At 47.6% G+C, this 27267-nt stretch overlaps 1 protein-coding gene across 2 annotated transcripts; it reads right to left on the bottom strand.

Annotated features, from left to right (window-relative positions):
- Positions 1-461: 461 nt before the first annotated feature.
- EIF4H (eukaryotic translation initiation factor 4H) lies at positions 462-20911 on the bottom strand. Of its 2 annotated transcripts, XM_084764805.1 has the most exons (7): positions 20713-20906; positions 8974-9161; positions 6666-6730; positions 6482-6578; positions 5075-5134; positions 2543-2680; positions 462-2211 (listed from the first exon to the last, which is right to left on the bottom strand). In XM_084764805.1, exons 1-7 carry the CDS (start codon positions 20769-20771, stop codon positions 2072-2074), a joined length of 747 nt encoding a protein of 248 aa, XP_084620931.1. In that variant the 5' UTR covers positions 20772-20906; the 3' UTR covers positions 462-2071. The 2 variants fall into 2 exon arrangements, with proteins under 2 accessions (XP_084620931.1, XP_084620932.1); XM_084764806.1 differs by lacking the exon at positions 5075-5134 and having other exon boundaries at positions 20713-20911.
- Between the last annotated feature and the right edge of the window lie 6356 nt (positions 20912-27267).

Raw genomic sequence — 27267 nt, 5'->3', positions numbered from 1 at the left:
CTTTTTGAGCCATCTTCAAATAGAGTCTGTCACTGAACCAGAGCTCCCATACTTGGGCTAGACTGGGTGGCCAACAAGTCCTAGGGATCTTCCTGTCTGCCCCTCTAGTGCTGGGACTGCGGGTGTACAGTGTTTTACATGGATGCTGGAAGATGCTCACATAATAAACACTGTCCTTTAGGTGCTGAGATGACTGGCCAAGCTCCACTTTCTTCTTTTGAGATTCCAAGGACCAGGCTTCTGCAAAGCAGGCCATCCAACACACCACAGAATGCAGCTGAGAGACAGCATGCTCAGTGGTGCAGTGCTTGCCTAGCAGGATCACGGACCAGTTTGACCCTTGGAATGTCTCAAAGCTACCTGGATCAGGCCACCTGAATCACTTCTAAAATGCTTCTCAATAGCAATTCCAAAATTCAAAACTCAACTCCATAAGTGGCCAGAAAGACAAGCAGTAAATGTTACGTAAGGTTCTCTTTTATTTAAAAGATCATTCACAAAATACCATATCCATAGACTCACTTTCTGTCATAGAACTGAATGTGTTAAGTGTTTGGAATCCCATTCTTACAGTCAGCTGGGCGCCCAGCAGTGTGGATGGACGCGCCTGTTCTGTCTTATCCGCATTGGAGATGGATTAGATCATCTGAAAGCATCAGCTTTGATTACAACCACGCGATGCATGTCTGTCTTAAGTTAGGTATTGGTGTTACACAAATGGTTCTTATCTCAGAAGCAGAAAAGATGGCAGGCGAGGGAAGGAGTGAGAGTTCTGTAAATTGCCGAGACCTTGCGACAAAGACAATCACGAGCTAAGGGGTAGGCTGGCAGGAAGCTGCTAGCTAATAAGCAAGCTGTGCACCTCTCGCAGCCCCCTTTCCCTAAGGCTGGCTGACCCCTAACTGCTCCAATGGGAACAGATGGGGACTTGGTGCCAAATCGTTTCCCATTTGTTCACATACAGCTGTTCAAACTAACGCAAAGCCTGATTCCCTTGCTCCCAGGTGAGTGCTCAACACTGTCTGTGGGAGCAGGGTCTGCCCCACAGAGGGGGCAGCAAGCTTAGAGGTTTCTAGACATCCAGGTACTGAGGGCCTCAACAGCTGTGCAACCGATCAGAGAAAGTGCCGGACTCTAGGCCTTGAGCTGTGATGGGGAGCAGCCTCTTGGGCTAAGTGCCCCGGAGCAGACAGACACAATGGAAAGAGTGCACAGACCCAGTGCAAGCACAGCTGCCCAGTGCAGCTCCAGCACCACCCCTGCTTCCCACAGGCCTTAGCCGCAGGAAGCGGATTGAGCTGCACCGGGCTGCACCCACAGGGGCCTCCATGGCCCAGGAAGAGCAGGGAATGAGCTTGCGCTTGGTCTTAAGAGCGAGCAGGAGCAAAGCCACGAGGCCGCTGGCACTCAGGCTGCCACCAATACAGAATGTCCAGGTTCCTCCGCACCTTTTGGCCTCACTAGGCTGCTGGGGCAGGTGTGGGGTGCCTAAACACAGCAGTCTGCCAGGACCAGCAGGCATGTTTCCTTGTTCTGAAAGCAAGCTGCCTCCAATTCTGCATGCTCATCCCAGCTGGATATCAACAGTTACCATCAGCCGCCTAGCGGATGGCTCCAGCTCTTTCCCAGAAGCCACAGCAACACAGAACTCGACATGCAGGTTGGAGAGAAGCTCCGAGAAAAAGCAGAGGACAGCAAGCCCAGAGTGTGGCCTGGGTGTGTAAAGGAAAGAAAGAAAGAAAGAAAGAAAGCAAAGGAGGATGAAGCACCTCAGCCCACCTTCCGCACGTGACCACATCCACACCGCGTGGGAAGGGGCAGGGAGAGGCCAGGAATGAGAGGGGAGAGAAAAAAACAGAAAGAAAGCACAAAACAGGCACTAGATAGATATAGCAAAGCCAAGAATGTACTAGAAACCACTTGTTAACAGCTGACATGCACTCACAAGCTCTGTGTTTCCGCTGTAAGGAGGACAGTGCCAGGTGGGAATGGGGCCTGCAGGGCGACCTGCCGCCACCAGGCTGTGGTCTTGCTCCAGCTCCCCCACGCCCCATTCCCTCCCAACCTAAGCTCATTCTTGCTCCTTCTGAACCACTTCCTCTCTGGGCCTGGCTCCCCCGAAGATGGCTGAGTTAGGGTTGGCTACTTGGTTGAGGGGCGTCGCCACCGTCCGAGGTTTAAGCTGCAGCCGTGGTCTCTGTGCTCGTTCCTCTGGAAGACAGAAAACACAGGTTACATGCCACATCCAAGCTGATGACCAAACTGCAGGGACCTCAAAGACCCAGCACCCTGTGACAGGTCCTCACGTAGCCCAGGCTTGCCTCAAACTTGTTATGTAGCTGAGGATGACACTGAAATGTGGATCTTCTAGCTTCTACCCTAAGTGCCAGGATTTTGAGCCATTATCCAATTTTCAAAATGGTCTCTTACAAGTTTGATGACTGACATTTGAAGCCAGCCCATTATTCAGACTAAGACCACTGTAGGGAAAGAGGAAGGTTTCCAAGAGGTGGACAGCAACTCCCAAAGATATCTGCCATACCTTCTGTGGGTTCTCTGAAGTCCATGTTGGAGCCACGGAGGGGAGGGCCATCTCGGAAGCGACTCCCCATTGGAGGGCCTGCTCGCCGGTCCCCAGGGCGACTGCCCCCCCTACCCCCTAAGAAGTCATCCCTGTAGCCTAAGAAAAGAAGACACTGAGTTAATAATAGTCTATACCACCACATCAAAGAAAGACAATGTTCTAGGAACTGACTCTCAATTTAATGCTTATTTTGTCTAGATCTAAAAATTTTCTCAAAATTAAGTGTATAAAAATGTGCAAGCTGGGTGGTGGCAATGGACGCCTTTAATTCCAGCACAGGAGGGAGAGGCAGGTGAGTCTCTGGGTTCCGGGCCAGCCTGGGCTAGAGTTCCAGGACAGCCAAGGCTACACAGAGAAACTGTCTTGAAAAAAGAAAAACAACACAAAGGCAAGAGCTGGAGAGATGGCTCAGTGGTTAAGAGACACTAGCTGCTCTTCCAGAGGACTAAGATTAAATTCCCAGCACTCACACGGCAGCTCACCACCATCTGTAGCTCCTGTCCCAGGGGATCTGGCACCCTTACAAGAAGTGCATACAGTCAAAAACCAATGTACATAAAATAAAAATAAATTAAAAGGTGGTAGGAATGGACAGGCTAGAGATGACCCATTCATTCAAAGAGCTTGCATTTTTAGACTTTGAGTTTAGTTCCTAGTAGGCCATCAGGTGGCTCATAACTGCCAATCACTGCCAACTCCAGGAAATCTGGAGCTAATGACTGGTCTCCATGGGCTCTCATGTGGTACCATGGGCTCGTTCGTAATCCCAGCACTGAGGAGGCAGAGACAGTAGGTCCCTGGGGCTTACTGGCCAACCAGCCTAGCTGAACAAATAAGCTCTGGCTAATAAGAGACCCTGTTTCAAAAATAAACCTAGAGATACTTCAGGAAGGAAAAGCGCTTGCTACTAAGCCTGCTGACCTGACTACAATGCCTGGTTCCCCTGCCCCCGCCCCCCACTGGCAGGAGACCACCTTTTCTAAAAACCGACCTGACCTACAAGCCTGCGCATACACATTCTCTCTCTCTCTCTCTCTCTCTCTCTCTCTCACACACACACACACACACACACACACTGCGGATTGTATGCACAGGAGGTGGTATATGCCTTTAGACCCATTGCTTGAGAGGAAGACAGAAGGAATGTGTGTGAGGCCAGCCTGGGCTACACAGTGTTCCAGTAAACCAAGGCTACATGGTGGGCTCCTAGCTAAAGAAAAAACCAGAATAGCACATACAGGGGACAAGAATGCATTCAGACAAATGTGTCTGCTTCCTTTATTTGAATTTCCTCTACGCACTGGGATTATATATAGTCTATTTTAATATGCCCTCTTCTGGGCTGGAGAGATGGCTCAGAGGTTAAGAGCACAGGCTGCTCTTTCAGAGGTCCCGAGTTCAAGTCCTAGCAACCACATGGTGGCTCACAACCCTCTCTAAACATATACACTGAAGACAAACACTCATACACATAAATCTTAAACAAAGCCCCCAAGCCCCAACAGGAAGGTTATCCAGGAGGAGACAAGCCCATCTATGGACATCTAGGAAGCACACCATGAGACCCCTTACTTTTCTTTACAAAGTCAAGTGTTAGCACACTGGCTGTTATTTCTGGAAGGCCTGGCTTGTGTGCACATGTAGTGTAGGGCTTAAATGCAGGACCTCTCCCTACATGCTTAGCTACTGAGCTACCTACTCCCAGCTTGACTGGGACATTTTCATCTACAAAAAACAGACAACATTCCTTTAGGGTGCCATCAAAATACTTGAATCCCATATGTTTTAGAGGTCAACACCCCCTGGCAGGTGACTCTGGGTCCCAGAGGTGGTAAGGCAGGGGCTCTAGCTGGATTCTTGGCCAAAACAAGACAACTGGCCAATAATAATTTGCTCGTTTTATTGCTGAGTGTGACTCTGCTATGTCTAGGACTAAGGCTCTAATGCTGCCACCCCAGGAGCTGCTTCCTTGCCTGACTCTGAGACATTATGTTGCACATTTTAGTCAGAGAGCAGCTTATTCATAAGTACAGGGTTACTGCATGCTACTGTACTTGTATGAATAAGCTCATTTCTGACTGGCCATAGGGCTTTGCATTTGCTTGCCTGTGCTTCCCATCCCTACTGTTCCAGACATCCTCTCATGAACCCGGGTTGGCTGAGGAGGGGATGCTAAAGCACAGCCTTATCTACCTTGAAAGGACCAGAGCTCTCGCCTTGAAAAGCACTGGCTGCTAGGATCCACAGCATTGAGGTTTCCTGGGCAGCTCTGGAGCCTCTATGCTATGTTTTATCTGGAACCACTGCTAATTCTTTTTGTAACATGTGTAACAGGCTCAGGGGGAGAGCAGGAGAGAGGGCCTGCCTGGTCTCTCTACCCGGCCATGAGAGCCTTAGCTCAGGAGCTGAAAGCCTGTCTAGGCTGGACACTCCTGAGAAACAAAGAAAACAGGGCAACTTGGGAAGAGTGCAATGTTTAAATACTGATACCAGAGTTGAAGTCATCCCGGGAATCCCATCCACCTCTAGGTTCTCGAGAGCCACCCATTCCTGAGGACACACACAAAAAAGACAGTTGAGGTCTGTGCTCATTAGTTTTTGTTGCCACAAACGTAATAATTCAAAAAGAGGGAACCTCAATTCAGAAACTGTCTCCACCAGACTGGCCTGTGTTTGTTTTTTTTTTTTTGAGACAGGGTCTCCCTGTGTCCTGGACTCGCTTTGTAGACCAGGCTGGCCTTGAACTCACAGCTATATGCCTGCCTCTGCCTCCTGAGTGCTGGGATTAAAGGCGTGGCCTGTGAGAATTTCTTAGGAGACATTTTCTTTTCTTTTTTGTAGACAGGGTTTCTTTGTGTAGCCTTGGCTGTCCTGAACTGCTCTGTAGACGAGGCTCACCTCAAACTCAGAGATCCACCTGCCTCTGCCTCCATGCTGTGCTGGGGTTACAGGCATGCACTGACATGCCTGGTCCGGGGTGGGGTGGGGGCATTTTCTAGATTAATGACTGGTTAGGGGGGGCCCAGTTCAGGATGGGTAGGTGAGCCTACGTTATATAAGGAAGCAAGCTGAGCATGCCAGGATGCTGCATTCCTTGTATGGTTTCTGCCTCAGCTTCCCTGGATGAGGGACAGACTGTGACCACATCAGTTTCTTCCCCAAGTTGCTTTTGGTCAATGACTGACCACAGCAAGAGAAGCCTATCTAGGACAAGGTCACGGTGCTGCAGGTGCTGGATAGTTTTTATGTCAGTTTGACACGAGCTAGAGTCATGAGAGAGGAACCTCAATTTAAAAAATCTGGGATGCTGGAGAGATGACACAGCAGATTAGAGCACTGACTGCTCTTCCAAAGGCCCTGAGTTCAATTCCCAGTAATCACATGGTGGCTCACAACCATCTATAATGAGATCTGGTGCCCTCTTCTGACCTGAAGGCAAAACACTGTATACATAATAAATAAATCTTTAAAAGAAAAAAAAAGTCCTCCATTAGATTGGGCCATACGAATGCCTCTAGGGCATTTTCTCAATTAGTGACTGAGAGGTGCCGTCTCTGAGCTGGTGGTCCTGGGATCTGTAAGAAAGCAGGCTGAGCAAGCCCATCGGGGAGCAAGGCAGTAAGCAGCACCCCTCCATGGTCTCTGTATCAGCTCCTGCCCTGCCTTCCTTCAATGGTCAGTCACGTGAAAGTTTAAGCCAAATAAACCCTTTCCTCCAAGTTACTTTTGGTCATGGTGTTTCATCACAATAGAAACCCCATGTCACTGCAGAAATATGACAAAACCTAAGCTCTCAGGAACCCATCAGGTTTGAGTCATCCTCAGTAGATGATGCATAGGAATGGTAATCAGTGTGCATACCGCCGAATTGCGTCCTGTTTTAAAACAGCTAATCACCTCTGTCATCGGGTCCGCCTTTCCTGAATCCAAAGCCACCTTTATCTTGTTTTCTGCCTTCTGCAATGTCCACACGAAGTGACCGGTCACCCAAGAGCTGAAGACAAGGGGAAAACAGTTTACGTATCAACAGGAACAACACATACCAGGCTGCTGCCTGGGCAAGGGAAGCTGAAGTACTTACTGCACCATCGTAAGTCAGAGCCTCCTTCAGGGAATCCACCTCATCAAATTCTACATAGCAGAACCCTGAAAAAAAAAAAAAAACAGAAGCCACTTTGTATGTATATATATATATATCCTGGACTCCAGGCCTGTGGTAATCTCATTAGCATCACTAGACACCACAGCCAGTAGTGTTGAGCCATTTAAGTGGCAGTAGATCCTAGAACATTCTAGTATAAGCCCCCAACCCAACCTTAAGATGAGGTCTCATGTAGCCCTGGCTGGCCTCAAACTTGCTACATAAGTAACTAATGATAAGCTGGGGCGTGGTGGGGTATGCCTTTAATCCCAGCACATGGGAGGCAGAGGCAATAGATCTCAAAGAGTTCTAGGCCACCCTGGACTACAGAGCAAGTTTCAGGACAGCCAGAACTGTTACACAGAGAAACCCTGTCTTGAAAAACAAACAAACAAACAAACAAACAAAAAACCAACAACAACAAAATACTGGGCGTGGTGGCACACGCCTTTAATCCCAGCACTCAGGATGGCAGAGGCAGGTGGATGGATGTGGGTTCAAGGCCAGCCTGGTCTATAAACTTTTTTTCAGGGATGTACAAACACACAAGTAAATGGGGTTTACTGCTGAGATTAACGGCGTGCACCACCATGTCCAGCTGTCCTTGCCCTTTTCTGTGATGTCTAAGTCTGGGTTAAGTAGTGCAGAGCCATGTGTTCATGCTGTACCCCATATCCCTTCTCGTAGGTCATTCTGTGTAAAAACCAGACCCCACTTTGAGGCACAAGATGGCGCTCTGAAGATCTGAACCCACTGTTGTCGCTCACTCTTTGAGAACACTAGCCTGTGGCTGGCTAAGGGGAGTTGTCTTCCCTAAGTGGATTCAGTGAAGGGCAACTGGCAGAGTGATTTCCAAGTTCAAGGAGGCAGTGCAGCCACAGACCTCACCCTCTAAAGCTCTAACTCAACAAAATGTTCCAAGAGACAACCCTAAGGCATCTAATACTGACGCAGTCAGAAGCTAGGTTGATCCATAAGTCTTAAGCAAATTTGGTTTGCTAGTGCTTGTTAGCATGCACCCTGGGATTCCCTGACACTACCTGGTTATACGCCATGGCTAGCTGGAGGGTCTGAAGCAAAGCCTATGCAAGGCCAGACTTTCTGCTTTTTGCTTCTGGCCTGGCTTCTACCCTGAACTTCTCTTGGCTGCACAGGCTAAGCTGAATGAACCCAAGACCATGCACTTAGGCCTTAGAAGGAAGGGTATGCTTATACATCTTTCCATCCTTGGTCCATTCAGACAAGATTGCATGTGAAATGAACTAGCCATGCCAAATTATGCCCAGTTTCCCAAGGGAGTCTGGCATCACCAGGGCTACTTTCAGATTTTATAACAATTATCAGGAGGCCACCAAGAAAAACATCAAGGACGAGGGAAACACTTTTTTATAAGAGTTATTTTCAGGGCTATAGAGATGTTCACTGGTTAAGAGTGTTTATTGCTCTTGTGGAGGACCAGGGCTCAAGTCCCAGGACTCATATGGTAGTTCACAACTACCTGTAACCCCCAGATCCAGGCACTCTACACGGCTCACACACAGTACCTATATATGCAAAACATTCACATACAAGTACAATGTAAAAATAAATCTAGTTTTTCCTTTTAAAAAGTTGTTTTCAAAAGGTGTGGTGGTGCATATTTTTAATCCTGGCACTTGGGGGAGGCAGAGGCAGGTGGATCTCTGTGAGTTCAAGGCCAGCTTGGTCTACAAAGTGAGTCAGGGCAGCCTGGACTACACAGAGAAACACTGTGTCAAAGAAAGTTGTTTCCAGGGATGTATAAACACACAAGTAAATGGGGTTTTGTTGTTTTGTTTTAAAGTTGTTTTTAGTAGCTCCTGTGCCTGCAAAGACTGAACTGCATGAAAGCTGGGCAGACAAACATGGGCACTATAAACTACATCAAGTGTAAAACACTGATCCCCAGAGGGGAACTGCAGAACTGAGTTAAAGGGCCATGCTGACTTCTGCTTGTGGAGCAGGTTCACAGGACACACATGCTAGAGCAGAGCCTCCGCTCACTTAGCTCATTTTCATTTATGTTTTCCCCCACCCCCCTTTTTGGTTTTTCTGTGTCAGCCTTGGCTGTCCTGGAACTTGCTTTGTAGACCAGGCTGGCCTCAAATTCACAGCAATCCGCCTACCTCTGCCTCCAGAGTGCTGGGAGTGCTGGGATTAAAAGTGTGCCACCACGCCTGGCATGTATCCCCTTAACCTTCCACACTCATCCACAATACCTCAAACTCACCTTTAAATTTGTCCGTGTCTTTGTCTCTGACTAGCCGCACACTCCGTATGCTGAGATCCTTAAAGATAGCATCTATGTCACCCTGAACTGTGTTAAAAGGGAGATTTCCTACATAAGCTGTGTAGGGGGGCTCCGTGGGCAGCTCCTTCTGGCTTCGGGACCCATGGCCACCAGCACTGCCGCGGGACCTAAAAGGAGAGAAGCATGAAGAGTTTAAGGCTACTGACCCACAATAGTAGGCCACTGATCTGTTTCCACTGCCGCACTGTCTGCCCAGCATCCTCCTTACTTTATCAAGCAAGCGCCTGATTTTGACAGAAATAGGCACAGTAACAAAAAATATAAACACTGCACAAGATGGTCCTAACATACCACATCACCTATTTGACAAGTGGCTCTCTTGCTGGGCTAGACTTTGTATCTGCAATGTTTATGTGGTAAAACCTAAGTCAATACCCTGCATACAAAATCCACAAGAAATATGGGAACACTGAGGAGCATGAAGTCAAGAGGATCAGGTGCTCCAGACCAGCCGAAGCTACATAAGACCCTGCCTTGCAGGTGGGGGAGATGGGCTGAGTGGCCCAGTCTAGGTGAGGTACTTGCCATGCATGCATGAGGACCCAAGTATGCATCTCTGGGGATTTACTGGCCGCCATCTAGTCTAGCTGAACAGTGAGTTCCAGGTTCAGGAAGAACCTGTCTCAAAGCTAATATGGAAAGTGAATGAGGAAGACAGCTGGCAGTGACCTCTGGACCTAATATACACACAAATGGACCAAAAAGAAAGCAAGGCATGGTAGTACATGCCAGTAACAGAGAGAGTGAGGTAGGGGCACAGTTATCCTCAGTTATAAAGTAAGTTGGAGGCCAGTAGGCCAGTCACAAAACAAAAACCAAAGCAGATTAGCCAGAAGAGATGTAGAAAACTTTTCTAGGAGGGACTACAAGTTTGTTTTTTTTTGTTGTTGTTATTTACTTAGGTCTCTCTAAATAGCCCTGGAACTCACTATATAGACTTAGGATGGCCTCAAATCCAAATATCCTTCTGCCTGTGCCTCCCCAGTCTGGAGACTAAAGCCATAGGCCACCATACCTACCTGGTTTTAGTTCTTATTTTCAACTTATATTTATGTGTATGAATGTTTTACCTGCACATGTGTATATGTACTACATGCATGATGCCCATAGAAGTCAGGAGGGCATTGCAGTCCCTGGAACTTGTGAGCCATGCAGGTGCTGGGAATCAAACACAGATCCTTTCTCTGTAAGTATTCTAAAGCTGAGCCATCTCTTTAGATAATTTCTCTCTACTGCTGACTAGTGGTCATAGAAGGCCCTAACAAATGCTGGGCATGGTGGCACACACCTTTAGTCCAGTACTCAGGAGGCAGAGGCAGGCAGATCTGAGATCCAGGACAGCTTTGTCTACAGACAGAGTTCCAAGACAGCCAGAGCTACACAGAAAAACCCTGTCTTAAAAAAACAAAAACAAGGGGGCTAGAGATATGGCTCAGAGGTTCCTGAGTTCAATTCCTAGCAACCACATGGGTGGCTTATAACCATCTATAGTAAGATCTGGTGACCTCTTCTGGCCTGCAGGCACACATGCGGGCAGAATACTATATATAAAATAAACAAATCATTAAAAAAGGGGGGGGGCAGGGGAAGAGATTCCTAATCCTATAGGTGGTGCATGCCTATAATAAAGGAAGATTAGCTGGGCGTGGTGGCGCATGCCTTTAATCCAAGCACTGCGGTGGACTGCTGTGAGTTCGAGGCCAGCCTGGCCTACAAAGTGAGTCCAGGACAGCCAAGATAACAGAGAAACCCTGTCTCAAAAACCAAACACAAAACAAAAACAAAAAAGGAATCAAGTCATATTCACATTCAGTGTGAACCCATCTCAAAAAGGAAAACATCCAAACCGTTACTCCCCAAAAGCAAGCCCCACAGCCTGATTGAATAGTAGGACAAGCTTACGAATGAGGGCTGCAGCCACTTGCTCCCGCCTCCTCACTTAAGTTTACATCTTATGTGATAGCCCTCTGTTTTACCATCTGACACTACTTTTAATGCTCCCACCTTTCAAAGCACCTTCTGAATATTTTCAGTAAACCACTTTCGGACTGGACTATGAACATGCAAGCCATCATCTGAGTACCTCAAAGCGAATATTTACTAACCCTTTAAGTAACGCACAGCCAACGTCAGGACACTTTACCGCACTCTACTCAACCTTGTTATTCTGATCGGCCTTCTGTCAGGAGGGTTACCTAACTGTGATGCTTATGGGAGGCACAGGCAGCAAAAATATGCTAACACAGGGATGTGACTGACCCTACCAGGGAAGGACAGTGCAAGCTCTCATCACACTATACTCAGTGCCATGCAACTAAGCACTGCTTGTTTCTGGACAGGTGAGCTCATGAGTGCACAGATATCATGAATAAGGGTGAATAATAGAGAAGACCTGTGTGAAAGCAGCAAGGCCAGGCCCAGTAGTAAGGAGGTGACCTCTGCCTAAGGCTAGGGAGCTCAAAGGGATGCAGTTAAGGCAGTGGTTTTATGCTGGACATGGTAGCCCACACCTTTAATCCCAGGTGGATCTCTGAGTTCAAAGCCAAAATGGTCCAGGTCCAGGAAATGTGGGGTTCACTTCAAAGGCATTGGTTTTTGGGAAAGATAGAAAGCCTAGCTTTCAGGAAAGCAGCAAGGAAGTACCAGCTGGGTGTGGCCAGCACACACCTTTAATCCCAGCACTTGAGAGGCTGACGCAGGTGGATCACTCTGAGTTCGAGGACAGCCTGGTCTACAACAGTCCAGAACAGCCACAGAGAGGATACACAGAGAAACCCTGTCTTGAAAAACAAACAAACAAAAAGAAAGTACAAAACAGCTGGCTAGAGACAGTATTCCAGAGGCCAGACGAGACAAGCCAGCAGCCTGCTCAGAGGCAGCCTGTGTTAACCACCCCATGGTAAGTGCTTCTTTGTTAGGGCCTGGGCTACATGACAAAAACCGGTCTAGAAAACCAGTTTCATTTTCTACACTGGAAGCTTGGAGTAGGACCTCTGCCAATTACTTCTCTGTACTTCAGTTGCTCCTTTTCCCCCAAAGTCCAGGCTGGCCAACCTTCCCAGTGCTGGGGTGACAGCATGCTTCCATTTTGCCTGTTACTTTATAAATGCTTGAAATATTAGTTTTATAAATGAATTTAATTGACTATAAACCACTTCATAAATACCAAGTGCCATATAAAATTTAACAACCACAGGGCACTCGAAGGTTAGGCTGCTACACCTGAGGTTATGATCTGAGCTAGGTACTTGGGACAGCAGGGAGGAATGGAAACTGGGAATTAAGTAGCCAAAGCACAGAGCCTAGCCCTAAACCCCAAACCCAAGTCAGGTCTGATACTCACAAGCTCCCAGGCTCTATCACACACACCACCACCACCAAGCCACCGCTCATTCAATGACCTAGGAACAGTCTAATGATCTGTGCTACAAGGGGAGTATTTCATAGTAGTAGTAATTCAGGAAATCTAACTTTCAGCTGCCAAGTGTAACTCAAATTCTTTAGGCTGTCAATTTTCTTCACTCCAACCAACCAGTGAACTGTATAAAGGTCAGAACAAGGAGCAAGGAAGGCCAAGCCTCACACCTGCCCTCCAGCAGGGATCTAGAGAAAGACATCATTAGGGCAGAGCTGCTAGGAGTCTGCGATCCTCTACAGCAGCAGGAACCTGAGCTCTCTTTTGCAGACAGCCGACTGAGGAAGCAAACTCTATAAAGATGGCTAGCACAGACAAGGAGGTGTCAAACAGACCAGAGGCAGAGTGACTATAGAAGAAACCAATCAGGTCCAGCACTCAGTGAAGGGCCTGGCCTGTCTAGCACGATTGAGGCCATGGATGCTGCCTTGAGGACCACACACATCCAGAGAAACCAATGAAGGAATAGAGATTAGTGGAGGTTGGATCCAGTTAAGTAAATGAAGCAGAAAATAAAATTGGTCCAACTGGCTTAATAGCACAGGCCTGTGATCCCAGCTACACACACAGGAGGCAGGAGTTTCAAATTTGAGGCCAACCCTAGCAAGACTGACTGTCTCAACAAAACAAACAAAACACCCTAGCGTTAAAGACAAGGGGTGTGGGGGTGGGGGTGGGGAGTGGAGACTAAGGATATAGTTCTGCAGTAGAGTATTTGCCTAGTACAGATGAATTCCAAGGTTCCATTACACCTGTAAGCCTAGTATTAAAGGCACACAGGAGTTAGAAACAGGATCAAGAGTTCAATGTCATCCTTGGTTTTGTACCAAATCTTAGGCCAGGCTGGGTAAATATGAATTTTCAAGTAAAATAAATATGCCAGGTGTACTAGCACACCCCATTAATCCTAGCACCCTGTAGGCAGAGACAAGTAGATCTGAGTTCAGATCTCTCTAAGTTGAGAACAGCCTGGTCTACACAGTGAGTTCCTATTTCAGTAGTCTCCTTTGAGCAAGTCTTCTTGGTATTTCCCCATCCTCCCCCCCCCCCCCCGCCCCCACAGAGCTGCAATGGAGGCTAGCCTGGTCCGGAGTTCCAAGACAGCCAAAGCTACATAGACAAACCCTGTCTTGAAATGAGGGAAAACATAAAAATGCACACCAAGACTGAGTGTAAGATTCACACCTTCAATCCTAGGCAAAGCTACACAGAAAGACCCTGTCACAAAACAAACACCACACAACTCACAGATGCTCTGCCTTTCCTGAGTTATTCTTACTAGCCCTGCATAGGCTCTGATGATCTACAACATCCCCTTATAGTACACTCATCTTGCAGTTGGGCTTTGCACAAACCTAGACAGTGCCCAAACTGGCTAATACCCACTCCACCATGCAGCCTGTTGGGGAGCCAGGCCTGGCTCTTCTCACAGCACTTGGGAGATTGGAAAGTCAAGGTCTGTTAATGCTTAGGCCACATACTAGTCTGAGACAAATCGTTTTTAAGAGGGGTGAGAGAAGGAAGGAAGACCTGAGTTTGTCAACAAGAGCTTGGCCACCTCCCACTGTTGAAGGGTTGGAAACTCTGTTCCAAATGACTAATTTCTGATGCTATATGCATTTTGGGGTACTGTTAAGGCAATGTGTCAACATCTCCAACGATAGAGTGTTGCTGAGTTTCAAAACCCTAAATGCACCTGGCATAGTGGCCCAAACCTTTCCAAGCACTAGGGAGGCAGAAGGATCTCTGAGTTTGAGGCCTGTCTAGCTTACATACTGAGGTTCAGGGCAGTCACAGCCACATAGAGACCCTGTCTCAAAAAAACAAAACAAAACAAAAAAAACCCACCAAACCAACAACAAACAAAGATTAACAAAGCAGCCAAACGCATGCTCCACAGTCCCACCTGGGAAGAATCCATTCAACTTCCAAGATACGTGTGTTCTGAATGCTACAGAGTAAGAGCTAGCACTCACTGTAAGGCCTGGATGTCCTTCCTCAGGTGTCAACCAAAGCAGCACAGCAGAGATGACAGCCCTGGTGCCTGTGGGATTTCTCTGGTTGTTTCTGAGGCAGTTTCATGTGTCCTAAGCTGGCTTCAAGGTATTGACTCTGCAGCTGAGGACCTTGAGCTGACATTTCTGCCTCTCCCTTCCAAGTGCTGGATTACAGACACATACCCCTGGTGCCGAAACCTAGAACGTCACACATGCTAGGTGCACACTCCTAAATGAGCAGTATCCCAGCCCACGCAGAAACTCATCAGTTATAAGTACCCACTTATGTTACTGATGCTGGAGATGAAGCAGCTGGCTAAGGGCATTTGTTCCTCCTGCAGAAAACCTGGGCTCCATTTTCAGCACCCTCATCTTTGCCAACTGCAGGAAATTGGAGATCTTCTGACCCCTGACACTAGACACATGTAAATGCAGACAAAAGCATTCCTAACACACACACACACACACACACACACACACACACACACACACACAATCTAGTAGGGGCAGTCAGAAGGCAGAGGCAGGCAGTCTGTGAATTGAGGCCAGTCTGTTTGGTCTACACATTTTCATGGTAGCTAGGGATACAGAATGAGACCCTGTCTCAAGAAAGTAATAAAATTAAGCCGGGCATGGTGGTGCAAGCCTTTAATCCCAGCACTCGGGAGGCAGAGGCAGGTGGACTGCTTTGAATTCGAGGCCAGCCTGGTCTACAAAGTGAGTCTAGGAAAGCCAAGGCTACACAGAGAAGCCCTGTCTTGAAAGAAAATGCATTATGTTTTTCTTTGTTTTCGAGATGGGGGTCTCTTTGTATAGCCTTGGCAGTCTTGGCCTCTTTGTAGCCAGGCTGGCCGGAAATCACAGAACTCTGCCTGCCTTTGCCTCCCGACTGCTGGGATTACAGGTGTGGCCACCAAGCCCAGCTTAACCATGTTCCTCTAAGGCTTCTCCTGACTCCTTCACTTAGCTCAGCTGCCCCTTGCCCCTGAATGTGGCACGGAAGACTATAACCTTCAGGTGACATGCTATATACAAGAGGGATTTAAACAGCTGAAAACAGTTGTGAGGAATGCTAATCATTCAGCAAACATTTACTATCATGTATGCTTCAAGTTTGAGGACAACCTTGGAGGCAAATCAAGTTTCTAGACTTTAGTGTGTATGTAGCATACTACCTAGTGATGTGAAAAATAAAGCAATGATCAGTGGAAAAAGCACTGTTTCCACACATTGCTGAATCTTTTTTCTTTCAAGACAAGGTTTGTTGTCTGTGTGGCCTTGGCTGTCAGAAATTCCCTTACCTCTGCTTTCCTTGTGCTGAACTAAAGGCTCGCACTACCATGCCCTGCTTCCACTTCTTAAACACACAGGTGGATACTGTACAGCTGAAGTTATGTGCATTTTACTAAAAAAGCACTGGCTTTTTGTTTTGTTTTGTTTTGGTTTTTTTGAGACAGGGTTTCTCTGTGTAGCCTTGGCTTCCCTGGACTTGCTTTGTAGACCTGGCTGGCCTGGAACTCATAGCGATCCGCCTGCCTCTGTCTCCTGAGTGCTGGGATTAAAGGCGTGGTGACGCCTGGCTGCACTGGCTGTTTTTAAAGCCCTTGGAAAGCTGAGGCTGAAAGACTGGAGTAAACAAAAAGCCAGAAGGATGTTAAGAGACAGAGCATAAACCCTACAGGCCTCTAAGGTCTCAATTATAAATCCCTTAACTGGAGCCGGGCGTGGTGGCACACACCTTTAATCCCAGCCCTCGGAGGCAGAGGTAGGCGGATTGCTGTGAGTTCCAGGCCAGCCTGATCTACAAAGTGAGTCCAGGACGGCCAAGGCTACAGAGAGACCCTGTCTCAAAAAAAACAACCCCCCCCCCAAAAAAAGCCCCTTAACTGGAATCTGACAATCATCCTAGTTGTTTTCTGGAAAGCCTCCTGTCTCAGGCAAAGAGGAGCACTGAGGTTACTGAGTGTCACCATGCCAAGCTTTTTGTTTGTTTTGGAGTCAAAGTCAACTATGTTGTCCAAAGTCATCCTTCTGCCTCAGAACCAAAAGTAGCTGGGACAGCTCCTGTCACCACATCAAGCGTTAGGAGCCCTTCTATTTGTAGTCTCAATGATTTCTAGCAGGCACATTTCAACAATCCCAGTTCCTGTGGCCTGAGTTCCCACCTAATTCTCTGAGCTTGGGTCCAGCCTGGTCTACAAAGCAAGTTCAGGACAGTCAAGGCCACACAGAGAGACCCTGTCTAGGGGGAAAAAAGGCTTTTGAGAATGGCTTAGGCCATAGCTATTGTCCCCCTGTTCTGGACCAGGGAAAACACTAGCAAACAATAAAGTACAAGACGGCTTCCCAATATATGCTGAAGCATCTATAATTTTTAATTATCACACAGCACAGAGATAACTGCTGATATGAACATTACTAAAATAGCAATTAAAAGATCAATCATTGAAGATATCCAGTCAACTGTCTATCATACTGTAAATTTCAGACTTAGCTGAGAACAGGCCCTGGTTTAGTACTCAGCTGAGTGATGAGGGAAGGGAACTAAATTACAAAACAAAAAACCCACTCAAGCTGGGTACATGCCTTTAATCCCAGCACTTGAGAGGCAGAGGCAGGAGGATCTGAGTTCGAAGCCAGCCTGGTCTACAAAGCAAGTCCAGGACAGCCAAAGCTATTACAAACAACAGCAGCAACAACAAAAACACCCATCTAAAACACGACAGCAGTAGCTGATCTGTCGCTCTGTAAGACATACAATAAATAGACTTACCAACAGTGTTTTTCACTTTGAATCCTCCTGCCTCAGGCTCCTGATGTAACGAAGCCCCGTTTCAACAGACTTTAAGAGGAGGCAGAGGCAGGTGGATCTGAGAGTTCGGGGTCAGCCTGGTCTACACAGTGAGTTCCAGGACAGCTAGGGCTACACAGAGAATTTCGAGCATCTGGGTGTAGTGAAACATGCTTGAAATCAAAGCACTGAAAGAGCAGAGACAGGAGAATGTTAGTTCAAAGACATCACAGTAAGTTTGCTTCAACCTAGGCTACATGAGACCCTACCGGAAAAAAAGGGGGAGGGGGAGGCATGAACAGGCGTGGTACTCAGGAAGCAGGGTCAAGAGGATCTGAGTTCCCAGCCTGGTCTATACAGCAAGTTCCAAGACAGCCAGGATTAAATAGAAATAGAGACTGTCTCAAAATGCCCCTACCCAAGGGCATGAGAGATGGCTCAGCATATATTAAGAGCATTAGCTGTAAAAAAAAAAAAAAAAAAAAAAAAAGAGCACTAGCTGTTCTTCCAAAGTACCAGGGTTGGTTTTCAGCACCTATGGGAAGACTCCTAACTCATCCCAGACAGTGCCCATTGCCCGGCAAACAGACACATGCAGGCAAAATCTTCACATACAAAGTAAGGTTATCAATATGTAAGTGAAATGTACTTTTACATGAATAAGCCAGCTGAAATGCCTGATGGTGGTGGCGCAGACTGTTAATCCTAGTTGTAGAGGTAGGCAGATCTTTGAGTGCCAAGGGCAGCCAGGGCTACAGAGTGAGATTCTGTCTCAAAAGGAGAAACAAAGCAAAGTCAACTTGAAATTTTCAGGTCAAAAAGGGGTTTATAAACAAAGGGACTTTTAAATTTTTTAAGGGATGCTGAGGGTCAAGAATCTCAAATTAGGGCTGGGCATGGTGGTGCACGCCTTTTTGGGAGGCAGAGGCAGGCGGATCACTGAATTTACAACCAGCCTGGGTTACAAAGTGAGTCTAGGAGAGAAACCCTGTCTAAAAACCAAACAACCCAAACAAACAAGAAAGAATCTCAAATTAGCTTTAAGAGAACATCTGGCCAAATGGCTGCTTTCATCTTCCCATTACTATTTCAAATGAGTTACATCTTTTTTTTGTTTTTAAATTGCAAATACAGTGCTCTGCCTGCATGTACACTTTTTCAACAGGAAAGGGCAGCAGATCTTGTTATAGATGGTTGTGAGCCACTATGTGGTTGCTGGGAATTGAACTCATGACCTTTGAAAGAGCATCTTCCAATTAACCTCTGAGCCATCTCTCCAGCCCAAGTTGCATCTTAAGAGAATTTTACCTTGTTCACTTCCTTTTTTTATTTGCAGATAACCTACAAAAACAATGTCTCCACTTATATATATATATATTTTTTAATTTTCAAGGGTCTCAACAGTGGTATGTACTAAGTCTATCAGCTTCTCCACCATCACCAAAAAGTTGACAAGTCCCCCACCCCCACAGGGTTTCTCGGTGTAGCCTTAGCTGTCTTGGACTCACTCTGTAGACCATGTGGCCTCAAACTCAGAGATCTCCCTCCCTCTGCCTCCCGACTGCTAGGATTAAAGATGAGTGCCATCACGCAGAGCAGCAAGTTTTTAAGGCAGCTTTCTTAAGACAGGGTTTCTCTGTGTAACCTTGGCTGTCCTAGACTCACTTTGTAGACCAGGCTGGCCTCGAACTCACAGCGATCCACCTGCCTCTGCCTCCCAAGTGCCGGGATTAAAGGCATGGACCACCACACCTGGCTTGCTTTCCTTTTCTTTGAGATAGGATCTCACTATGTAGTCCAGGCTGGCTTTAAATCTGGGTTTCTCCTGCCTCAGGCTCTATAGTGCTGGGATTTGGGTAGGAAAGGAGAACCCTTGGGCATGTATCTAGCAGAGGAAAAGCAAAACAAAAACCACAACCTAAATTATTACATTTAAGCAGGACTGCTGAATATGGTGGTTCATGCCTTGAATTCCACTATTGGGAAGGCAGAGGTGGGCTATTTGAGTTCCAGGCCAGCCTGGTCTACACAGTGAGTCCAGGTTGGCCAGAATTACAAACACATGAAGACATTATCTAAAATAAATTTAAAAAAAATTCTAACAGGACTTTAGTACAAATCTGATCCGTAGAAAGCTATCCTCAAGGGCATTCATGTTAACATTTCATCCAACACCTACTTGTATTTTTATTAGCAAATAAAATACCCTCTTAAAATATATGTGGCTCCACCTTATACCCAACTTCCTCCTTTGGGGAGCACAAATGGTATCTGTACACTCCTGCACCCAAACAAGCCTGTGACTCATTTAAAGGCTAATTCTTCACCTAACAAAAGACACTTTGGGGGTTGCCACCTGGGAAACCTAAAACCTCAGTAGAACTATTGTGATAGTGCCCACAGGCAAGTCACCTTTTCTGTAAAAAGGATAAAGGCCAACGTGCCATTGACAAATAAGCAAGATGCTTACATATTGTCTCATAAAACTACTATTAAGCGATAATGGTTTGTTTGTTTGTTTGTTTTAAGGCCAAGAGCTTTAGCTCGTTTATTTCTATTGTTTGCCAGGACACTGAACCCAAGACTTCAGGCATGCCAGACAACCCCCGCTGTAATGTGCATTCAAAAGCGAACAAAATATCCGGTATTGGTTTTTGGAATTATGCCCCAGGAGCAATCTATCCATCAGTTCAAAGATTTTCTGGGTTGATTTGTCATATGTTGTCTGCATCTGCCCAGAATCAGAACCAAGGCGAAAGCGGATTCTCCAGGTTCTGCGAACGGACTAGGAAGAAATTAACCATTTCCGCCAGCCGACACGTAGTACCTGTCAATAAAGTATTCTAAACGCGAGGGAGGCACAGAGAAGCAGACTCGCGCGCACGCACGCACACGCACACACATACATACATACACACACACACTCCCCACTACGGTGTATTTGTTTTGGTGGATGTCCACTCTCCCTGCCTCCCCCTGTGGATTGGATGATCCCAGGATCCAGACGCCAAGAGGAAGGGAACCTCTCTCGCGGTTCGCGGGCCTCGCCCCGCCGAGCAGCGGGGACCACGGAGAGAGGGGACAAGGCCGCCTCTTGCTTCCAAGCTGCAGCTCAGCCTAAGCAGGGAATGAAGCTGGACGCGGGCGCTGGTTTCCCCGGGAAACCCTCCGGCGTCGCTGCAGTCTAAGGCTGGGACGGAGGCCCCGCGATGCGCCACGCTGAGGCCGGCGCGGAGCCGACGGAGGGATGCGCGCCGCGAGCAAGAGCCCAAGCAGCCTAACCGTCGCCAGCGGCTCCCGGAGCGCGCCATTTCCAGGCCTCTCCTCGGGGCCTGGGCAGGCCGCTTCCTGCCGCCCGTCTCGAGTGAGCGCAGCAAGGCCGTCCCCTTCGAACCTCCCTTGCACTCGGGCCGGCGGACGCTCCAGCCCGCCAAACCGCGCCCCGCCCGCCTCACCCTCTGCCGCCGCCGAAGCTGCTGTAGGCCCGATCGTCGTAGGTATCGAAGTCCGCCATTTGCCGTCTCCGCTCCTTGAGGAACCAGCGGGCCAGCGAGGAAGGACCCCGCAATATAACTCCTCCTCCCCCCTCCCGCCCCGCAACAGGGGCTGTCCGCCGCGCTGCCTGATCGCAAATCGCACGCACGCATGCGCGCGCCGCCGCGCCCGGCCTTGGGCCGACGGGGCCCGCTGCTGGCCCCGGCGCGCTGTGCGGCCCACGTGGTGCAGCGGCCAGCCCTCGTAGCGCCGCGCGCATGCTCTGCCCACCGGGGCCCATTGTGTGCTAGCTTGATGGTTTCACGCGTGATTGCCTCTTACTGTCCCTGCCCCGCCCTGCTCTGTGGTCACCTCCCTCTCTGGCGGTGCCTGTCTGTCACCCAGCACGCTGTGCTCTATTATCACTTGATTCAGTTTGGGGTTTGTGGATGCCCTGCTGCCCTGGAGCTCTGAAACTGAGGATGACCTTGAACCCCTGGTTTTTGCTATTTCAACTTCCTAAGGACTGCATGACAGGTGTGTGCCACTATACCGGGCTGTCTGGTATCACCTTAGACTTACTAAGGTGTCCTAGGTCGGCTCCATTCGGTTCCACTTGTGCACAGTTCCCGCCCCCCAGGGTTTCTCTGCGTAGCCCTGGATGTCCTGGAACTCGCTATGTAGGCCAGGCTAGCCTCGAATTCATTGAGAACCGCCTGCCTCTGCCTTTCTAGTGCTGGGATTGAAGGTGTGAGCCACCACAGCCTGGCCTTGGGCACAATTCTTTTTTGTTTTTTGAGACAGGGTTTCTTTGTGTAGCCTTGGCTGTCCTAGACCCACTTTGTAGACCAGCCTGGCCTCGAACTCATAGTGATCCATCTGCCTCTGTCTCCCAAATGCTGGGATTAAAGGCAAGTGCCACCACACCCGGCACGGGCAGATTATTTTATAAATAATAAATATTTTTAAAAAAGAATGCTGGACGTGGTGGTGCACACCTTTAATCCCAGCACTCGGGAGGCAGAGGCAGGTGATTTCGGTGAGTTGGAAGCCAGCCTGGTCTACAAAGTGAGTCCAGGACAGCCAAGACTACACAGAGAAACCCTGTTTCGAAAAACCTAAAAAATCAAACCAAAATAATCTGCCCACATGTGGGCCTGCCAGCCACAAGAAGGCACGGGATCTCATTACAGATGGGCATGAGGCACCATGTGGTTGCTGGAAATTGAACTCAGGACCTTAGGCAGAGCAGGCAGTGAGTGCTCTTAACTTCTGAGCCATTACTTGAAACCTGGGCACAATTTTTAACGGTCTCTGCGTTAGAAGGCAACCTGTTCTAGGTGGAGATCCCCAGATGTCCAGGGGCCAAAGACTTGGAAGTGGTAATGGTGTGTGTGTGTGTGAGTCAGGTGAAGGAATATATCTTTGCTTTGACAGGTGCTACAAAGTGGACGTGGTGGTAAGTATCTGTAATCTCTACTCCAGGGAGACTGAGGCTGGTAGATCGGATTATGATTTAGAGGTCAGTCTGGGCAAAACAATGAGACCCTATCTGTGGTGGCGCACGCCTTTTAATCCCAGCACTCAGGAGGTAGAGGTAGGTGGGTCTCTTGAGTTCCAGACCATGCTAGTCTGTACAGAGTGAATTCCATGTCAATCAGGGCTATGTAAAAACAAACAACAAAAAAAACTGACATAAAACCAAAATAAAATTTTAATACAAAACAAGCTGTATTCGCCGTCTAGACATTGGGGAGGGTGGTGAAGATTAGAGTATAGTCATTTGTAGTTGAACTAATCAGGCTAGTTATGTTTTACTTTTTGCAGAAGACTGCTCTGAAAAATAATCCTTTTTTTAAAAACTCAATTTTAAGGGTGGACAGGTTGGCTCAATGGGTAAGGGTGTTGCACTCGGGAGGCAGAGGCAGGTGGACTGCTACAAGCGAGTCCAGGACAGCCAGGGCTACACAGAGAAACCCTGTCTCAAAACCAAACCAAACAAAACAGAGCATTGCCTACTGTTCCAGAGGACTTCATTCAATCCCCACCACCCAATGGCAGCTCAAAACTGTAACTCAGCTTTTGGGGAGACAAGCTCTTCTAGCCCCCCCCGAAGGTATCAGGCATATGGTCCATAGGAGTACATGCAGGGAAGATAGCCATGCACGTAAAATGACCACAAGAACAGTTTTCTGCATTGCATCTTCTCACAATTTTAAGGAGTGATGAGGACAAATGATCCTGAGGCCTTCCAGGGTTTGTGATGGAGATCACAATATTCTTGGATGCTCCAGGGTATCATAGGTACAATTTATAAGAACCCTGTAGAAACCTCAGGCCTGGGAAAGGCTGGCATGAGATCATCAGTTAGGAGGCTTGAAGGGCAATTGCTTCAGGTTTGAGGCCAGCCTGGGCTACTGACTGAATTCTAGTCAACCTGGGCTGCAGAGGAGGAGCTCTGTCTGAAGAAACCAAGGCAAATAAAGTAATAATTATGAAAGACACATGGATTGAATTTACCGCATAGATCTGGTTAGTGTATTTGGGGGGGTGCTGGAGGGTAGTGCAAGTGATCCTCTGTAGAGCACCTCACAGGAGTGAATTTTCTCCTTTCTCCATTTGCCCCCAACCCCGCATCAAATCCTTTTATACATGGAGCCATCTTGCCTGCCCTTATAGTCTCCTGCCACACCCCCATCCCCCAAGACTTTGCAGGTTGGGACACACTCTACCCTCAGGTGCATCTTCAGCCATTTATTACTGTCTTTTCTGTTTGCTTGCTTCTTGTTATTTGTTTTGATTTTTGTTTTATTTTATTTTTATTATTATTATTTTTTTTTTTTTTGGTTTTTCGAGACAGAGTCTCTCTGTGTTAGCCTTGGCTGCCCTGGACTCGCTTTGTAGACCAGGCTGGCCTTGAACTCACAGCAATCAGCCTGCCTCTGCCTCCCAGGTGCTGGGATTAAAGGCTTGTGCCACCTGCCCGGCTTTGTTATTTGCTTTGAGATACTGCTCTGGCCTAAGCTGGGTGAGACCTCCCTATGTAGCTGAAGATGACCTTGAATTTTATTTGTTTGTTTTTCCAGACTGGGGTTTCTCTGTAGCCTTGGCTGTCCTGGAATCTACTGTGTAGGTCAGGCTGGCCTCCTGCCCCACCCCACCCCCCAGTGCTGAGATTAAAGGCATGCACCACGATGCCCAACTATTTATTTGGTTTTCAAGACAGAGTTTTGAAGATGACCTTGAATTTATTTATTTTATTTATTTGCTTTTCTTTTTGTTTGTTTGTTTTGATTTCTGTTCTTCAAGACAAGGTTTCTCTGTGTAGCCTTGGGTTGTCCTGGACTCCCTTTGTAGACCAGGCTGGCCTCAAACTCCCAGAGATCCGCCTGTCTCTGTCTCCCCAGATTCTGGGATTAAAGGTGTTTGCCACCACCGCTGGGGCTGACCTTGAAATTCTGATCCTCCTCCCTCCATCTCCTGGGTGCTGGAATTACAAGCAACAACCACCACAACTATCTATCTATCTGTCTATCTATCTATCACTTATTTATTACTTTTATCCGTTTATTGTGTGTGAGGGAGAGGAGTACACATGCCAAAGGGCCCGTGGGTTAGAGGGCAATATTTCAGGACTTGGTTTTCTCCTCCTTATGGTGCAGTCCCTGGGTTGAACTTAGGTCAGGCTTGGTGGCAAGTGCCTTTACTTACTGAGCCATCTTGCTGGTCCTTCCTTTTTTTGTTTTTTGTTTTTTTGTTTTTTTGTTTTTTTCAGACACAGGGTTCCTCTATGTAACCCTGGCTGTTCTGTAACTCACTATGTAGTCAGGGATTGTCCTGCCTCTGCCTCTGGAGTAAGGATTTAAGGCATGCACCAGCACTTCTTGGCTTTTTTTTTTTTATTAATTAAAAAAAGGCAATGCCCTGGCACACACCTTTAATCCCAGCACTGGAGAGGCAGAGACAGGTGGATTGCTGTGAGTTTGAGGCCAGCCTGGTCTACCAAAGCGAGTCCAGGACAGCCAAGGCTACACAGAGAAACCCTGTCTCAAAAAACAAACAAAAAAATTTACTGGTACATATGTGTGTGTGTGTGTGTGTGTGTATGAGAGTGAAGGACATGTATGGAGGTCAGAGGGCAGCTTTCAGGAGTCTGTCCCCTCCTTTCACATTACTTAGGCCAGGTATTTCTGGTTTTGTTGCGCAGTAGCCCCCAGGCTAGCTGTCCTTCCCTGCCTCTCATCTCACCACAGTGATGCTGGGCTTACAGATTTGTGCATCATTACCTGCCTGTTTACACGGATTCCAGGGATGACTCAGACCATCATCCATCATTTGGTGGAAGGCGCCTTTACCCACTGAGTCATCTCTCCGGCCCTCAAGAATGGTTTGCTTGTCAGTTACTGTCTGGTAAGGCTAGGTACTCTAATCACTCACTGCATGCTAATGTAGCATGCAAGGAGCCCTGGGTAACCCTGTGTCCCTGTACTCAGGTAAAGTAGGAGGATCAGAAGTTGGAGGCCAGCCTGGGCTATGTAAGACCCTGTGTCAAAGGAAAAAAAAAAATGCTACAAACTAAGGTAGGGTACATAGTAACTCCCAGGTGATGCCAAACTTCTGTTACTGGTCATTGTGTACCCATTTCCTATGAACTGAGGGAGGAGAGGAGGGGAGGAAACCCATGAAGATTCCCAGGAAGTTCCTGAAACTAACAAACTTTGCAGGTCCCATTCCCAATGTTATGTTCAGTTAATAACAGCAGCCACCATCGCTGGGGAGAAAACCTCTGGACCAGAGTGTGCCTGTGTGTTTTTCACGGAGCTTGAGGGATACAGCTTTTGTGAGTCACTCATGCTGGGGAGGGAGCAGCTTTTTGGTGATGCAGCTGTCTTTGAGTCACCTATGCTCCATTAAGTAACCCCCACAATAGCCAATATTCTTGCTAACTTTATTCATTTTTCTTTTCTTTTCTTTCTTTCTTTCTTTTTTTTTTTTTCAGGACAGGGTCTGTGTAGCCTTTGCAGTCCTGGACTCGCTTTGTAGACCAGGCTGGCCTCGAACTCACAGCAATCCGCCTGCCTCTGCCTCCCAAGTGCTGGGATTAAAGGCGTGCACCACCACGCCCGGCTGAGATAGGCTCTTTCACTTAACCTGGTGTTAGGCTGTCCCAGAGATCCTTCAGTCTCTGCTGCCTCTCATCCCCCCACTGCCAGGGTTTCAGGCCTGCTCTGACATGCCTGGCTTTTTATCTAAATGCAGGAGATCCAAACCCAGGTCCTCTTGCCTTGGCAGCAAGTGTTCTGACCCACTGGGACATTTCTCCAGCCCATTTTGTACTTATTTTAGAGTGTGTATATAAACAGAAGTTTCCTGTGAAACAAGCCTTGGTGTTCGGCCAACAGCAGTTTCCTACATCTTGTTTACCAAGTCTCCCGATTGCATCAGGAGAATGACCAGCACACCCCATTCAGTGTGTGTAAGTGCTCTCCAAGCTGTTTGCACGGTGAGGACATTAACTAATGGCTTGCTTCTCAGATGGGCTCCCTGTCACTGGGCACTGCATGACTCTACCAGCCAGGTGACCTCAGCAAGCTGCTCCAGTTTTCAGCTCCTTGTAAAATGGCAGTGACCATCACTATGACATTACTTTTTAGTATTTCTGCAATTTTAAAAAGGTTACATTATTAATGTGTGTGTGTGTGTGTGTGTGTGTGTGTGTGTGTGTGTGTGAGAGAGAGAGAGAGAGAGAGAGAGAGAGAGAGAGAGAGAGAGAGAGAAAGAGAGAGAATTACAACATGTATACAGAGGTCAAAGGACAACTCAGTTCGGTTCCCTCCTTGCACCTTGTGGGTCCCAAGGATCAAATTCAGGTCTTCAGATTTGGTATAAAACACCTTTACCTCCTGAGCCTCAATCTGGCCGTTTGTGATACCTCAAAATTCCGAAATGTTGGCAATTTTGTTGGTATAATGCTATTAATTTGTTACCTAAAATAATCTGAAATATGCTTTATTTCATCTTCAAGACAGTCCTTTTGTTTTGTTTTGTTTTGTTTTGTTTTGTTTTGTTTTTGTTTTCTGAGGCAAGGTTTCTCTGTGTAGCCTTGGCTGTCTTAGACTCCCTTTGTAGACCAGGCTGGCCTCGAACTCACAGTGATCCGCCTGCCTCTGCCTCCCGAGTGCTGGGATTAAAGGTGTACACCACCATGCCCAGTTTAAAACAGTCTATTTTAAGAATCTAGTAATAGTAGGGCGTGGTGGCACACATTTTTAATCCCAGCACTTGGGAGGCAGAGGCAGGTGATGGATCTCCGTGAGTTCAAGGCCAGCTTGATCTACAGAGTGAGTTTCAGGAAAGTCAGGCTACACAGAGAAAGCCTGTTTCAAAAAACCAAAACCAAACCAAACCAAACAAAAAAGTTCTAGAGAGATGGCTTACTGGTTAAGAGCACTGGGTGCTCTTCCAGAGGACCCGGGTTCAATTCCCAGCACCCATGTGGCAGCTCATACCTGTTTGTAACTCTACTTCCTGAGGAT

Source organism: Acomys minous, assembly GCF_964271855.1.
Source record: "Acomys minous genome assembly, chromosome: 16".
NCBI lineage: Eukaryota > Metazoa > Chordata > Mammalia > Rodentia > Muridae > Acomys > Acomys minous.
The sequence above is the reverse complement of the archived record's forward strand: the minus strand, read 5'-3'. Positions and strand labels throughout refer to the sequence as shown.

What these genes read in the sequence shown, in the direction of transcription:
- EIF4H (XM_084764805.1), bottom strand. Translation starts at nt 20,771, where the DNA reads ATGGCGGACTTCGATACCTACGACGATCGGGCCTACAGCAGCTTCGGC. An exon ending in AGCTTCGGCGGCGGCAGAGG is followed by an intron (nt 9,162 to 20,712) that starts GTGAGGCGGGCG and finishes CTCTCCTTTTAG; the next exon opens with GTCCCGCGGCAGTGCTGGTG. An exon ending in CTTCAGAGAACCCACAGAAG is followed by an intron (nt 2,212 to 2,542) that starts GTATGGCAGATA and finishes TCTGTCTTCCAG; the next exon opens with AGGAACGAGCACAGAGACCA.